The 14991-nt window shown below is 43.2% G+C and overlaps 1 protein-coding gene across 4 annotated transcripts in view; it reads right to left on the minus strand.

Moving 5' to 3' along the window:
- Window positions 1–14991, minus strand: part of ntrk3a (neurotrophic tyrosine kinase, receptor, type 3a) — a 265004-nt gene that overhangs the window by 152324 nt on the left and 97689 nt on the right. For all 4 annotated transcript variants that reach the window (XM_042301457.1, XM_042301456.1, XM_042301455.1 and 1 more), the window contains exon 4: window positions 6568–6636. In XM_042301457.1, coding sequence (XP_042157391.1) covers window positions 6568–6636 — 69 coding nt within the window. The remainder of the gene's footprint in view (window positions 1–6567; window positions 6637–14991) is intronic.

Here is a 14991-nt window from a genome sequence, read left to right on the forward strand (position 1 = left end):
ACAGGCTCAAAATGGCCTGAAACTCATCAGTCTATTGTTGTTCTGAGTAATGAAGGTTATTCCATGCCAGAAATTGCCAAGAAACTGAAGATATCGTACAACGCTGTGTACTACTCCCTTCACAGAACAGCGCAAACTGTCTCTAACCAGAATAGAAAGAGGAGTGGGAGGCCCCGGTGCACAACTAAGCAAGAGGACAAGTACATTAGGGTGTCTAGTTTGAGAAACGCCTCACAAGTCCTCAACTGGCATCTTCATTAAATAGTACCAGCAAAACTCCAGTCTTAACGTCAACAGTGAAGAGGTGACTCCAGGATGCTGGCCTTCTAGGCAGAGTTCCTCTGTCCAGTGTGTGTATTCTTTTGCCCATCTTAAAATGTTATTTTTATTGGCCAGTCAGAGATATGGCTTTTTGTTTGCAACTCTTCCTAGAAGGCCAGTATCCTAGAGTTGCCTCTTCACTGTTGACGTTGTTTTACGGGTACTATTTAATGAAGCTGCCAGTTGAGGACTTGTGCGGTGTCCGTTTCTCAAACTAGAGTTTCAGTTTCAGACGAAAGTTCTTTGTTTCTGGCAATTTTGAGCCTGTAATCGAACCAACAAATGCTGATACTCAACTAGTCTAAAGAAGGACAGTTTTATTGCTTCTTTAATCAGGACGACAGTTTTCAGCTGTAACATAATTGCAAAAGGGTTTTCAAATGTATAATTAGCCTTTTAAAATGATGAACTTGGATTAGCTAACACAACGTGCCATTGGAACACAGGAGAGATGGTTGCTGATAATGGGCTTCTGTATGACTATGGAGATATTCCATTAAAAATCAGCTGTACATTCTAACTCCTATCATCAGCTACTCTGCTGCCCATGATATTCTTACTCTGGCATTATTCAAGTATTCTATGTATTTGGTTGCTTTTAGTAGTGCTCCATGTACACCATCCTCCTCCTCCTTCTGCCTCTAAAGGACAGGCAACCATGAAAATAAGATAGGCCTCCTCAGAGGAGCTGCCCTGTTTCCATAGCTTAAAATACCACATTTATATCACAACCTTACAGCTGCTCTTCATTTGTTCCCCCTCCCTGGGCTGAGCTGAGCGATGATAAAGCCTAGCCTGCTCCCTGCTCTTTGCTCTGCGTCAGGCCCTGGCTGAGGCTCTCTGCTATTTAGGGAAAGCACTCACTCTGATTCCTGGACTGGAGAGGATGGAGGGGATGCAAGTGTAATAACTCTACGATGGCCATATATCAACGCAAGGCTTCAATTTGTGTATTCTACCGAAAGGGAGGACCTAACAGGTCCAAACAAGTAGCAGATTCAGGCCATAAACACTGATTGCTCATACAGGTGTAGGATTTTAATGTGACCTATATTGTCACAGCAAAATAATCCTGCAGCTGCAGCAGCAGGATTTGAAAGTTTAGTCTATGATGTTGCTTAATTGGTGGTTAGGCTATTAGCTGGCCAAAAGTAGGCTACATATAAAGTGCAATGCTGTTAATGTAGCCGTGTGTTAGTGTGGGTTTTCAGTGAATTAATGTAAATCACAAAGCTCATCTGCATTTCTGGTGATGCAGGAGAATTCTCAACAACAAAAGAGCGTTCAAATTAAGATCCGACACCTGTATATTCGTGGACAAACAAGACACTAAAGGACCAGAGAAACACCTGGACTGTGGACCAGAGAATCACCCGGCCTGGACAGCTCCATTTAACACACTCATGTCACATCCATTAAATCAACGGTTATGACGCAGGGAATAAAGTATTGTGTTCTTTGTCTGTTTCAATGATTTTCTCCAAGTTAATTGTTGTTTGGCTTTGAATGGAAGAAGCTGGGAATCCATTCGGAAACCATGAAGGTTGTGGTAAATGGGTTGCACACTTAGGATATAACAGGCTCTATGAAAGGTTTTTCTGGGTGCACAAGTTGATCAAATAAGATAACAACTTGCAGACTTGTTTACGTGCTGCTGTGCATTTTGTTGCCGACCTTACTTTGCTACCTGACAATTTTACGGTTTTTACTTTTTAATTATTATTTAGAGTTTTTCCCTCACTCAACTTTTTTTCATTCAACTTTTTCACTCCGGACGTTTTAACGACATGGTTCATCAGGACTTCCACCAGCCGAAACTAAGTAGTAACATTAACATGATGCCTTCTAATTGCAGTCGATGTACTCATAATATACAGGAGAACGATCGCCTTACGGCGAGGATAGCTGTGCTGCAAGCCCCGCTTCAGACGCAATCGTTAGGCAAGGTTAATTTCAGTGTAGGAAAGGATGAAACACAGTCTGTGCCACCAGTAAGTACAGATAGTAGTATAAATCCCCTGGCACGGTCCCCACAGCCAAACAACTTTCTCGTGGCTTCTGGAGGGAAATGCTGTAGGAATGCTCAACCGGTGTTGCTCATTCAGCCGACAGAAACTTTCAACCGGTTCTCCCCATTAAGCAGCGAGTCGGAGTCTGAGGCCGAGCCTTCTCTGGTCTCAATTCCTCCCGTTACGGGGTCTGAGACGCCGAAGGCTCCCACCATTAGCTCTGACAAATTGAAAACCCTAGTCATTGGCGACTCCATTACCCGCAGTATTAGACTTAAAACGAATCATCCAGCGATCATACACTGTTTACCAGGGGGCAGGGCTACCGACGTGAAGGCTAATCTGAAGATGATGCTGGCTAAAGCTAAAACTGGCGAGTGTAGAGAGTATAGAGATATTGTTATCCACGTCGGCACCAACGATGTTAGGATGAAACAGTCAGAGGTCACCAAGTGCAATAGCTTCAGCGTGTAAATCAGCTAGAAAGATGTGTCGGCATCGAGTAATTGTCTCTGGCCCCTTCCCAGTTAGGGGGAGTGATGAGCTCTATAGCAGAGTCTCACAACTTAATCGCTGGTTGAAACTGTTTTCTGCCCCTCCCAAAAGATAGAATTTGTAAATAATTGGCCCTCTTTCTGGGACTCACCCACAAACAGGACCAAGCCTGGCCTGTTGAGGAGTGACGGACTCCATCCTAGCTGGAGGGGTGCTCTCATCTTATCTACGAACAAAGACAGGGCTCTAACTCCTCTAGCTCCACAATGAAATAGGGTGCAAGCCAGGCAGCAGGCTGTTAGCCAGCCTGCCAGCTTAGTGGAGTCTGCCACTAGCACAGTCAGTGTAGTCAGCTCAGCTATCCCCATTGAGACCGTGTCTGTGCCTCGACCTAGGTTGGGCAAAACTAAACATGGCGGTGTTCGCCTTAGCAATCTTACTAGAATAAAGACCTCCTCAATTCCTGCCGTTATTGAAAGAGATCGTGATACCTCACATCTCAAAATAGATCCCTTAATTCAAAGGCAGTCAATGAACTAATCACTGATCATAATCTTGATGTGATTGGCCTGACTGAAACATGGCTTAAGCCTGATGAATTTACTGTGTTAAATGAGGCCTCACCTCCTGGTTACACTAGTGACCATATCACCCGTGCATCCCGCAAAGTCGGAGGTGTTGCTAACATTTACGATAGTGAATTTCAATTTACAAAAACCAAAAAAAACGTTTTTGTCTTTTGAGCTTCTAGTCATGAAATCTATGCAGCCTACTCAATCACTTTTTATAGCTACTGTTTACAGGCCTCCTGGGCCATATACAGCGTTCCTCACTGAGTTCCCTGAATTCCTATCGGACCTTGTAGTCATAGCAGATAATATTCACATTTTTGGTGACTTTAATATTCACATGGAAAATACAGACTCCTCTTTAAATCTGCGCATTCCTCCAAAGCTCAGTTGTCCTGAGTCTGCACAACTCTGCCAGGATCTAGGATCAAGGGAGACACTCAAGTGTTTTATTACTATATCTCTTGACACAATGATGAAAATATTCATGGCCTCCAAACCTTCAAGCTGCATACTGGACCCTATTTCAACTAAACTACTGAAAGAGCTGCTTCCTGTGCTTGGCCCTCCTATGTTGAACATAATAAATGGCTCTCTATCCACAGGATGTGTACCAAACTCACTAAAAGTGGCAGTAAAAAAGCCTATCTTGAAGAAACCAAAACTTGACCCAGAAAATATAAAAAACTATCGGCCTATATAGAATCTTCCATTCCTCTCTAAAATTTTAGAAAGAGCTGAAGACAAACAAACCCAAATTGGTCTACATGGACAATTTCTGGCCTGGTTTAGATCTTATCTCTCGGAAAGATATCAATTTGTCTCTGTGAATGGTTTGTCCTCTGACAAATCAACTGTAAATTTCGGTGTTCCTCAAGGTTCTGTCTTACGACCACTATTGTTTTCCACTATTGTTTTCACTATATATTTTACCTCTTGGGGATATCATTCGAAAACATAATGTTAACTTTCACTGCTATGCGGATGACACACAGCTATACATTTCAATTAAACATGATGATGCCCCAAAATTGCCCTCGCTAGAAGCCTGTGTTTCAGACATAAGGAAGTGGATGGCTGCAAACTTTCTACTTTTAAACTCAGAAAAACAGAGATGCTTGTTCTAGGTCCCAAGAAACAAATAGATCTTCTGTTGAATCTGACAATTAATCTTGATGGTTGTACAGTCATCTTAAATAAAACTGTGAAGGACCTCGGCGTTACTCTGGACCCTGATCTCTCTTTTGACGAACATATCAAGACTGTTTCAAGGACAGCTTTTTTCCATCTACTTAACATTGCAAAAATCAGAAACTTTCTGTCCAAAAATGATGCAGAAAATGAATCCATGCTTTTGTTACTTCTAGGTTAGACGACTACAATGCTCTACTTTCCGGATACCCGGATAAAGCACTAAATAAACTTCAGGTAGTGCTAAATTCGGCTGCTAGAATCCTGACTGGAACCAAAAATGTGATCATATTACTCCAGTACTAGCTTCCCTATACTGGCTTCCTGTTAAGGCAAGGGCTGATTTCCAGGTTTTACTGCTAACCTACAAAGCATTACATGTGCTTGTTCCTACCTATCTTGCCGTACATACCTACACGTACGCCACTAAGGTCACAAGATGCAGGCCTCCTAATTGTCCCTAGAATTTCTAAGCAAACAGCTGGAGGCAGGGCTTTCTCCTATAGAGTTCCATTTTTATGGAATGGTCTGCCTACCCATGTGAGAGATGCAGAGACTCGGTCTCCACCTTTAAGTCTTTACTGAAGACTCATCTCTTCAGTAGGTCATAAGATTGTAGTATAGCCCAGGAGTGTGAAGGTAGTTCTTGAGCATTCTACATCTCTTTCAGTTATATTGTATATGTTACCAACTGCAGATACCGTGTGTGTGTGTGTGTGTGTGTGTGTGTGTGTGTGTGTGTGTGTGTGTGTGTGTGTGTGTGTGTGTGTGTGTGTGTGTGTGTGTGTGTGTGTGTGCATGTTGATGCATTAGTACTAAAAATGAGACATCTCCTGATTCTCTTTGCCAGGGATAGAAAAGACAGAAAGGCCCTGGAGCAACGAACCGCCCTTGCTGTCTCTGCCTAGCCGGTTTCCCTCTCTCCACTGGGATTCTCTGCCTCTAACCCTATTACAGGGGCTGAGTCACTGGCTTAGTCAGGGGCTGAGTCACTGGCTTCCTGTCTGGGTCCCCACCCCCCTTGGGTTGTGCCGTGGCGGAGATCTTTGTGGGCTGTACTCGGCCTTGTCTCAGGATGGTAAGTTGGTGGTTGAAGGTATCCCTCTAGTGGTGTGCGGGCTGCGCTTTGGCAAAGTGGGTGGGGTTATATCCTTCTTGTTTGGCCCTGTCCGGGGGTATCATCGGATGGGGCCACAGTGTCTCCTGACCCTCCTGTCTCAGCCTCCAGTATTTATGCTGCAGTAATTTATGTGTCGGGGGGCTAGGGTCAGTCTGTTATATCTGGAGTATTTATCCTGTCTTATCCGGTGTCCTGTGTGAATTTAAGTATGCTCTCTCTAATTCTCTCTTTCTCTCTTTATTTTTTTATTTTTCTCTCTCGGAGGACCTGAGCCCTAGGACCATGCCTCAGGACTACCTGGCATGATGACTCCTTGCTGTCCCCAGTCCACCTGGCCGTGCTGCTGCTCCAGTTTCAACTGTTCTGCCTGCGGCTATTTTAACCCTGACCTGTTCACTGAACGTGCTGCCTGTCCCAGACCTGCTGTTTTCAACTCTCTAGAGACAGCAGGAGCGGTAGAGATACTCTCAATGATTGGCTATGAAAAGCCAACTGACATTTACTCCTGAGGTGCTGACTTGTTGCACCCTCGACAACTACTGTGATTATTATTATTTGACCATATTGGTCATTTATGAACATTTGAACATATTGGCCATGTTCTGTTATAATCTCCACCCGGCACAGCCAGAAGAGGACTGGCCACCCCTCATAGCCTGGTTCCTCTCTAGGTTTCTTCCCAGGTTCTGGCCTTTCTAGGGAGTTTTTCCTAGCCACTGTGCTCCTACACCTGCATTGCTTGCTGTTTGGGGTTTTAGGCTGGGTTTCTGTACTGCACTTTGATATATCAGCTGATGTAAGCATATAAATAAATTTGATTTGATTTTGATTTTGATTTGATAAAAAGTTTACAAAAACTCACAGCTCGAGGAGTTGAAGATTCTGGAAGAGTTGCCATGATAATGTGGTCAGAGGATTCTTCGATAAGTTTCTGTAGAAGAGAGGGAGAAAACACAGAGAGGGATAAATGTATTAGTGCTGGACTATGTTGCCAAGGCGGGTGAAGAAAACAGCAGCAGAGAAAACACAAAGCACAAACCAAAAGAAACACGAAAAATCCTGAGAGAATAAGTGGTGCCGGAGGGAACGGAGCAGCCTTGACAATCCAATAAAGACAGACTTGGTCATTTTCAAGACAACAAATTAAATAGAGACAGCGAGGGCCTGAGGCCTTCAAATCCAATACAAAGGAGGTGAGATAAGGCATGTAACCACCAGAGCACCTCTCTAAGGTGTTCAACCCTGAAATGGAGGCATTCTTGTAGAGCGAGAGTGAGTGGTCCACCAAAGGATCTGTATGTATTCTGGAGAGTTGATAACATATTTATATTGACATTTTTGTCATTTAACAGAAACTCTTATCCAGAGCGACTTCCAATACGAAAAGGCATGCGCTTCCAGGAGTGAAAAATGGTAGGCTACAGTATGAAGTATGAGGTTGTGCTCAAGATCAACGCAATGATGTGAAAATATTGCACCATCAAACTAACACAGTGAAATGCTCACTAGGGACCAGCTACCCAAGCCCTCTCAAACCCAGACCCATCTCTGTGAAGAGACTGTGAGCACCAGGGGGGTTGAATCACTAATAGTAGAGCCAGGCGAACAGCCACTCATTATCAATATTCATTGAATACTTCAGATCACTTAATACCCTAACACTGCCCTGGTTAGATCCTAGCAGGCCTGCTTGACAGATAATCAATGCATTCCACTGCAGTCTTACCACTCATCTGGCCCTGGGGAGCTGGGGACGGCTGATTCTCTGGCTGCCTGTCCCTGACCTGTTCCCTCTGCTGCCTTGCTCTGCAGCACCACGGACAGGGAAAGAGTACACTACACACACCTCTCAGTAGCCTCTCTATACAGAACCACAGACAGCACAAGACCAGATCAATGGGCAGCATCTATGGGCAGCATAATTACACATATCTCTTTGTGCTGTCAATAGTCCACATTGCTGTACAATATTCAATGCATACTCGTTACCTGCTCCTCTCTAGTACAGTACCCTGGACAGCGCCAGTATTCAAACACAGCCCTTTGCCTGTTCTTACTTCAGCACCATGGATAGAGACATACAGTAGGATGGGCAGTTCAGGCTATTTTCTCAAATATAAAGATGAAATCACTCTACTGTACAGTAAATCCTTCCCCATCTCAGACCTGGCGGTAGGTAGCATAGGCTCAGTATCCCACATTACGGGTAAGAAGCCGGCCTCAGTTGGTCAGGCACAGGAGGCTCTTCAGCAGCCACTGTGACTAATTCAGCTTGAGGATTTTGGAGAGTCAAATTGCCCAGCTGAGGGCTGGTTGCCTGTCCCCCACATTACAGTCCAATTCCTATCACACATCCTCTTCTCCCTGCAGTGTGCACTCATTCACTCCCATTCAAGGATTTCAAATCGTTGGGTCGGGGTAGACGAAGTCTGTAATTGTTTTTTTTTACCTCAATCATTGAGAGGGAAAGGGGGGGAAATCTTACCGTTCATACCATTCTTTATCATTACCATACATGTTATGGCATAGTTGAATCATGGGTAGTCTATGTTGTTTACATGTTTAAGGTTCAAAGGAAAAGGTCTGTCCAGGTTGATTGCATCAAATGAAACAACAAAATTGTTCCTTTCATTTCAGGAAACATTACCGCGATGCTTAATGTGCTTCCTCGGCAAGTACTTCCTTTGGTGGTTGGGTGCATTGGGATCCCATAGGCCAGTGGTTCCCAACCTTTTTTCGGGTACTGTACCACCAACTGAATTTTGCTCTGCCCGGAGTCCACCTGAAGTACCACCTCATGTGCATTTTACCAGCAGGCCTGTGGTCTAATATGTCTTCTCTGACTAGGTATCCCCCTTTCCCAAGTACCCCCAGGGGTCCTAGTACCCCTGGTTGGGAACTACTGCCCTAGACTAACCCTACTAAACACTGATGCGCAGCTGCACATGCCTGTTTCGGTGGCAACAAAAAAGCCAAAGAGGCGCTTGCCACCGCTCATGATTTTACATTGCATTTTCTGTGACACAGAGAGAACAGAACCCTACACAGAGGGAACAGAACCCTACACAGAGGGAACAGAACCCCACACAGAGGGAACAGAACCCCACACAGAGGGAACAGACCCCACACAGAGGGAACAGAACCCCACACAGAGGGAACAGAACCCTACACAGAGGCAACAGAACCCCACACAGAGCTGTACATCTTTTTTAGAGGACCTGCGACCACCATAACAGAGACAGAGCGTGTGACCCGGCATTACAGCAGCCGTGTCGAGCCAGGTCTCCAGAGACAATGGTAACGAATCCCCTAGCTAGCTGAAGGATTAGGAGCCAGGAGGACTGCACCACCAAGACGCCAGGAGGACTCAGGATGCTACTAGCATCTTCCACAACACTATGTGCACCCCTGGCCCCTGGCATTCTAATCACCTCATTAAATTGATAATGAGATTATTAAAGCTGCATCCATTGGGACTAGCAGGGGCTGTATGGTTTAATTCTACATGTTATTATTCTTGGCACACAAAGGAGTTCATCTGGACACTGTGTATTAAGAGCCCAGTCCTAGGAAAATAACATGTCGCCAGAGCCAGAGCTAACTGAGCCGGCAAAAAGACTGTCTGTCTGTCCATCTGTCTATCAAGCCTGTCCCCCTGAGGATGGGGACACGCTAATGAGAAATGGGAACTCTACACAAAGACTGCCCTCAGAAGGACAAATATAGACACTGGAATTAGATACAAGTGTACTGTAGGAGGAAAAAGCTAGTGTTTCTAAGAAAGTATGCCCATGAAGATGGCCTGTTGACAAAGGATTTTTTTCTGGCTGCTAGACAACAGAGTATTAGTAGTGATTAGTAATGGTTTCTGCAGTTGTTGACCTGCCCTTTGCAGCATCAAAAGATGATGCTCCCCAGTCTAACAGTCACCTTCCATCTGTGTAACAGTGATAAAGAGATAATGGCATCACATGGGAATGGAACTATGATGTGAGCTGCAGCTTTTCAGAGGAAAAAAAAACAAATAAATTCACACCATTAGTCTAAAAATGGAACACAATAACGGAATTTTGTAGGAAACCTCTCTTGGCTCACAAATAATCCCTTTCAGATTGTCACACAGACAGAATCAATTACTGGAATGGTTTAGGGAGAGCTTCATACTGGAGCAGGGGAAGAGCAGGAGGCCTCTGGAAGAACTCGTGTTGTTTCGACACAGTATCTTCTGCATACAGTGGCGGCCCCAGGCATAAACGAAATACTATTTTTTTTTAAAGTATTATTATTATTTATTTTTTATTTAACCTTTATTTAACTAGGCAAGTCAGTTAAGAACAAATTCCTATTTACAATGACGGCCTACCCCGGCCAAACCAGGACAACGCTGGGCCAATTGTGCGCCGCCCTATGGGACTCCCAATCACGGCCGGATGTGATACAGCCTGGGTTCAAACCAGGGACTGTAGTGGCGCCTCTTGCACTGAGATGCAGTGCCTTAGACTGCTGTGCCACTCGGGAGGCCGTATGCACTTTTTTTTAGGAACTCAGTCAGGTATAGTAGAAAACACAAGTTCTGATTCTGACATTTGGTTGTGCATCAGCACAGTTGTTCTTTTCTTGTCATTCACTCAATAAGCTGTATCAGCTAACAATTGTATTATTGGTAAGTTAGTCTAACCAGCTATCAAAACTTGTAGTAATCATGGCCGAATACCCACTGAGCATGCAAGGCACATGCCCAGGGGCCCTCACTTCCAGGGGCCCCCATTGGTTTTGTTAGTCACTCTCACTCATATATCATATTAACATGGCATAAGTCATGGCAAAATGTGTAGAATTGCTGGAAATTATCTGTTAAACTGCACATTTGTTCTTTCTGTTCAATGGCAAAATTAATAGAATTGTATGAAATGTGTTGTAAAATTGCTAAATGTTCTCTCCTCCCCATGGCAAAATGTGTAGAATTGCAAAGACATTCCTTGAAACTGCAACATTTTCTATAAGCCCTATGGCAAAATGTGTAGAAATGAAGGAAATTAACTTTCTTTAAAGTTCTCTCCACCATTAAGAGGTGAGACACTAAAAGGTGGGGGGGCCCCCAACCAAACCTCGCTTAGGGCCCCCAAAAGGCTAGAGCCAACCCTGAATGCATCGGTGCACTATATGTTGGCATGAATATGCATGGGTGTGTAATCGAGCATAGATGCGTGCAATGACCATATGAGCATGTGTGCATATTCTGTGCAAGGCATTCAGACTGTCACTCTACGTGTGTCCTTGTGGGTAAACGGTCGTATCTGTAGCGTATCTGTACAATTATGATGTAGCCATGAGCCTGAATGTGTTCTGTGTTAGACGGAGAGTGCTGTGTGAGTGGTGTTGGAGGGTTGGAAGGGTGAAGGAGCCTGTCGATGTGGATTACGAACCCTATTAACATAAAGAGGGAAGAATTATTAAGTCCTTATGAAGGCTTCATTACCTCATAACCAGGCATTGCACCCAAAGCACATGGGAACTTTTTTTCTTTACGCTTTTCCTCTGTTCCTCAGCCAGTGTATTGTGTTAGGCTCATTGAATCAGAGAATTGATCATGAGAGAGAGATCAAGGAGAGAGCAGTCAAAGCCCCAATGCAATTATCACTCTGAACAACATTAAGGTCGGGGGCAGATGCTTCCGCTGTAACACCTTCCCAAGGTGACTTGCAGGCCTGGGAGTGGGCTTTCCCTCGGTGGGTGAGAGGGGTAGGGGAGATGGATGAAGGCAACAACACCTCTCCCATTGTTAAGACCTGCCTCCCCGACACTAGGCCTGCCTCCCTACACCACTAGACCACCACCCGTCTGCATGCAAGAACGGAAGTGTCCTTTTCAAAGGTCATTCTTCGTTACAGTCATGAGAAATGTCAGCTAAAATTGGATTTGGGAAGAGAAGGCAATAACAAATAAATATATAAATCAAATCAGACATCAAATGTGACGCCTTGCCCCAAACACACAGGAGTAGACATGTTGTTATTAAAAGTTAGAAAGACTAACAGGTGGAAATGAATCATGGAAGAAGGTCACAGGCTAAGCAGACAGAGCCTTCCTCTTCAGAGTCAATACGATCCTTCTGACATTTGATAATGCTCTTCACACGCCTCATAGACATCAGCAGGGTTATTTATAGCAGAGGTATAAATTTGCTTGTCAATTAACACAGTTCAGAGCTGATTATAATTTCCCCTGCAGAGCTGCTGTATACTATGCATATCTTAAGGCGGGTAAATTTACATTGAGTGAGGGTGGAAACCTACATGTATATCATGTACAGTATATCACAACAGTGCAGCTGCATTTAATAAGGTATGCTATTCATGATATTCACAGACATTTGCATATGTGTGTCATGGGACACCACAAAATGTTGATGAGTGGGTCCTCCTGATTGGCTCCAGCAGGGGGTTAGGGGACTCTGGGGCTACAGCCCCTCATCTATAATGCAGGTGAAGAAGTCAACGGGAGAACTAGGGCCCATTGTTAATAGCATGGCAATTATACATAGCCTGCAGTTAAATACTGCATACAGTAGGACTGATTTTTCCATGTTTTATCTCCCAGTAGTCTCAAGCCAAAGGCAGTCCTTTAGATCTGCAGATGGGACTGGGTGCAGTTAGAATGACACCAACGCATCGACCATCTCAGAAGATGGCATATATTACTGTTTGTCAGACCGTAGCAGGTTAGCATGGGGCAATGTGGCCATAACTGACTTGGGCCGGATGACACCTTTAAGGAGATGCGTCTTATCAGTATTACGGCACCTGTGGATGACAGCTAGGCCTATGTGTTATAGTGGAAGCAATGAAACAATTTACACAGAACATGATACGACAGCTTTAAAATGCGTAGATACTACCGAAAACAACCACATTACTCAAATGAAATGGTCACAAATCATTTTGCATTCTAACATATTTGGAGGGATATAAAGTGTAATTGAAGTAAGACAGGGTGTCCCAAACTCGGTCCTGCCTCCCCAATGTGTTATTTGAGTCAGCTGTGTTGCTAGGGCGAGTTTGGGACACCGAGTTGGGGAAACCCTGGTATAGGAGACCAGTTTAGGTCTACCTGTGAAAACACCTCACAGATGGAAGATAACACCCCTGAGCCTTGTGTTATGATGGGTTTATCTTTTAACAATATTGCCAGGTGCCAGAAACTCCTGCAAAATCAACTGAAAAAGTTGCTCAATATTTATTGAAGTGACAGAAGGGAATGTATCTGACAGAAGTGAAAAGGAGATTGGTTTTACACACAAGACACTCTCACTCAATTCAAAGCTGCCCCGACAGAATAGATATATTTTTTTATAACAAGAACACCAATCTCTTGAATCCCTGTACACACCCATTTATAATATCTCACCCGCATAATCAGGATAACCACAGGGGGTTGCCTATTACTGTTTCCTGCACCCAGATATCAATTCCTCTCTGCCACCCATACCATTGAAAGACAAAATTAATGTGACTGAAAGAAATCTCTTTCAAATTAATGTCGGTTTGCTTCAAAAGCTTCCGAAAAGTCCCCATGTATGACACGCATCTACACAAAAGCTTCAATTAAATACGGTCTTTATGTCTCAAAGAAATATTATTTTCATCAAACACATACACACTATATACAAGCCTGGGTATATCATTCCAACTCAAGTAGAATGGGGGGTGAAAGCATACATATAGCCATATAAGGCGAGATGCCAATGTTTATTTGGAAGCCGTAACGCAAGGTCACATTTCTCAGGGCGTTTTTCAACCCAGTCACTCAGGTGAGCTATTCAAATGCCTGATCTCTGCAATGTGTCGCTCCATTTACTTTGTTGATATTGCTTTATGCGTATGGATATGCCTGTCTGCCTCAAACATCTATCAGTAACTCTTGGATTCTCAACTGTCCTAGATACTGAGGTTACGCTTTAAATGTAAATTCAGCTATTGCCTCTCCAACTGCTGCCCTGCTCACCCCAGAAAATATACAACTAAACTGAGAAAGTGTAACATTGGGGATGGTTTCGGGGAACTAAGACCCGAATTTAAAGATACTTGCGTCTCAGTATCTACATTTTCATATATTATACAATCAATGGGGTGCTTTTGTGTTGTTGTTTTCAAAGATGATGTTTTTGTTGCGTTATCTTATCAAGTCAAAAGATCATTTCCCAAAACATTATCACAGCTACAACTGAACCATCCAAATGTGATAAGATCAGAGATAACAAGATAGTGATTTTTCCTGAGGTATCATTAATGCATTAGGTGCTTTCTACACTGCAGTTCTTATTTCTTCACTCTTTAATGACCACTTTAGCTCTTATTGGAATGTTTTTTGTTCCTTTCCCTTAAATTTTCTGGATTTTCTGAATCCTTTCTGTGACTTATGACAAAGTATTAGATTGAGACACACAATTGTGTAGGGGAGAATTTAGCTTATTTTTCCCAGCATCACTCCATCAAGAGAAATATAGTATTCTTTCTAACAAAGATATCTAGATATATTTCAGGACGTTGTGTATCCCTGGAAATAATCCAAATTCAAAAAGTGTATGGGGGTAAGTTGAGGCACAGGTGAAGTGAAGCCGCCTTAAAATTTCTGTACTGAATGAAATATTACCAATAACCTTTTAAAACCATGTCTATCTTCATTTCCCAAACACAATTCAACACAATCACAATAACGTTTTTGTCTTTGAATCATTTTAAGCATCTTTTAACACAGGCTTCATACCTAACAAAAACATTGTACTTTTTTTATTATACTTTTAACACAGCTTAACACCTAATAAACACTTTGTACTTTTTTAAACACTTTAACACAGGCCAGGCCCTGTTGTTACCTCATATCCAAGTGATAATGCCTTGCATTACGCCTGGGAAGAAAACACATCCATTTGCTTAACTTTCCATTGGCTCAACCATAGGCTCAACTTACCTCAAGGCAAACATGTTCACTATATTAGCCCACACAGCTACAATGATACACTTTCATGCTAGGTTTAGGACCTCATATTGAAGCTTATAGAGACCCCAACTGATGTATAGAAAAATCTTAAAATTATCTACTTTGGTTTAGATACAAGCTTTGGTTTAGATACAAACCTTGAACACAATAAATTAATTTGACTTGGTGAAAATCCATTTTTTTGGGGATCTAACTTGCTTACCACTATTTCCATATGGTTTATTCCTTCACAGACTCCATGAAATGAAGACCTATTCCTAAATATATGGGCACATGATTCATGTTG

The sequence above is a fragment of the Oncorhynchus tshawytscha genome, linkage group LG19, assembly GCF_018296145.1.
Source record: "Oncorhynchus tshawytscha isolate Ot180627B linkage group LG19, Otsh_v2.0, whole genome shotgun sequence".
Taxonomy (NCBI): Eukaryota; Metazoa; Chordata; class Actinopteri; order Salmoniformes; family Salmonidae; genus Oncorhynchus; species Oncorhynchus tshawytscha.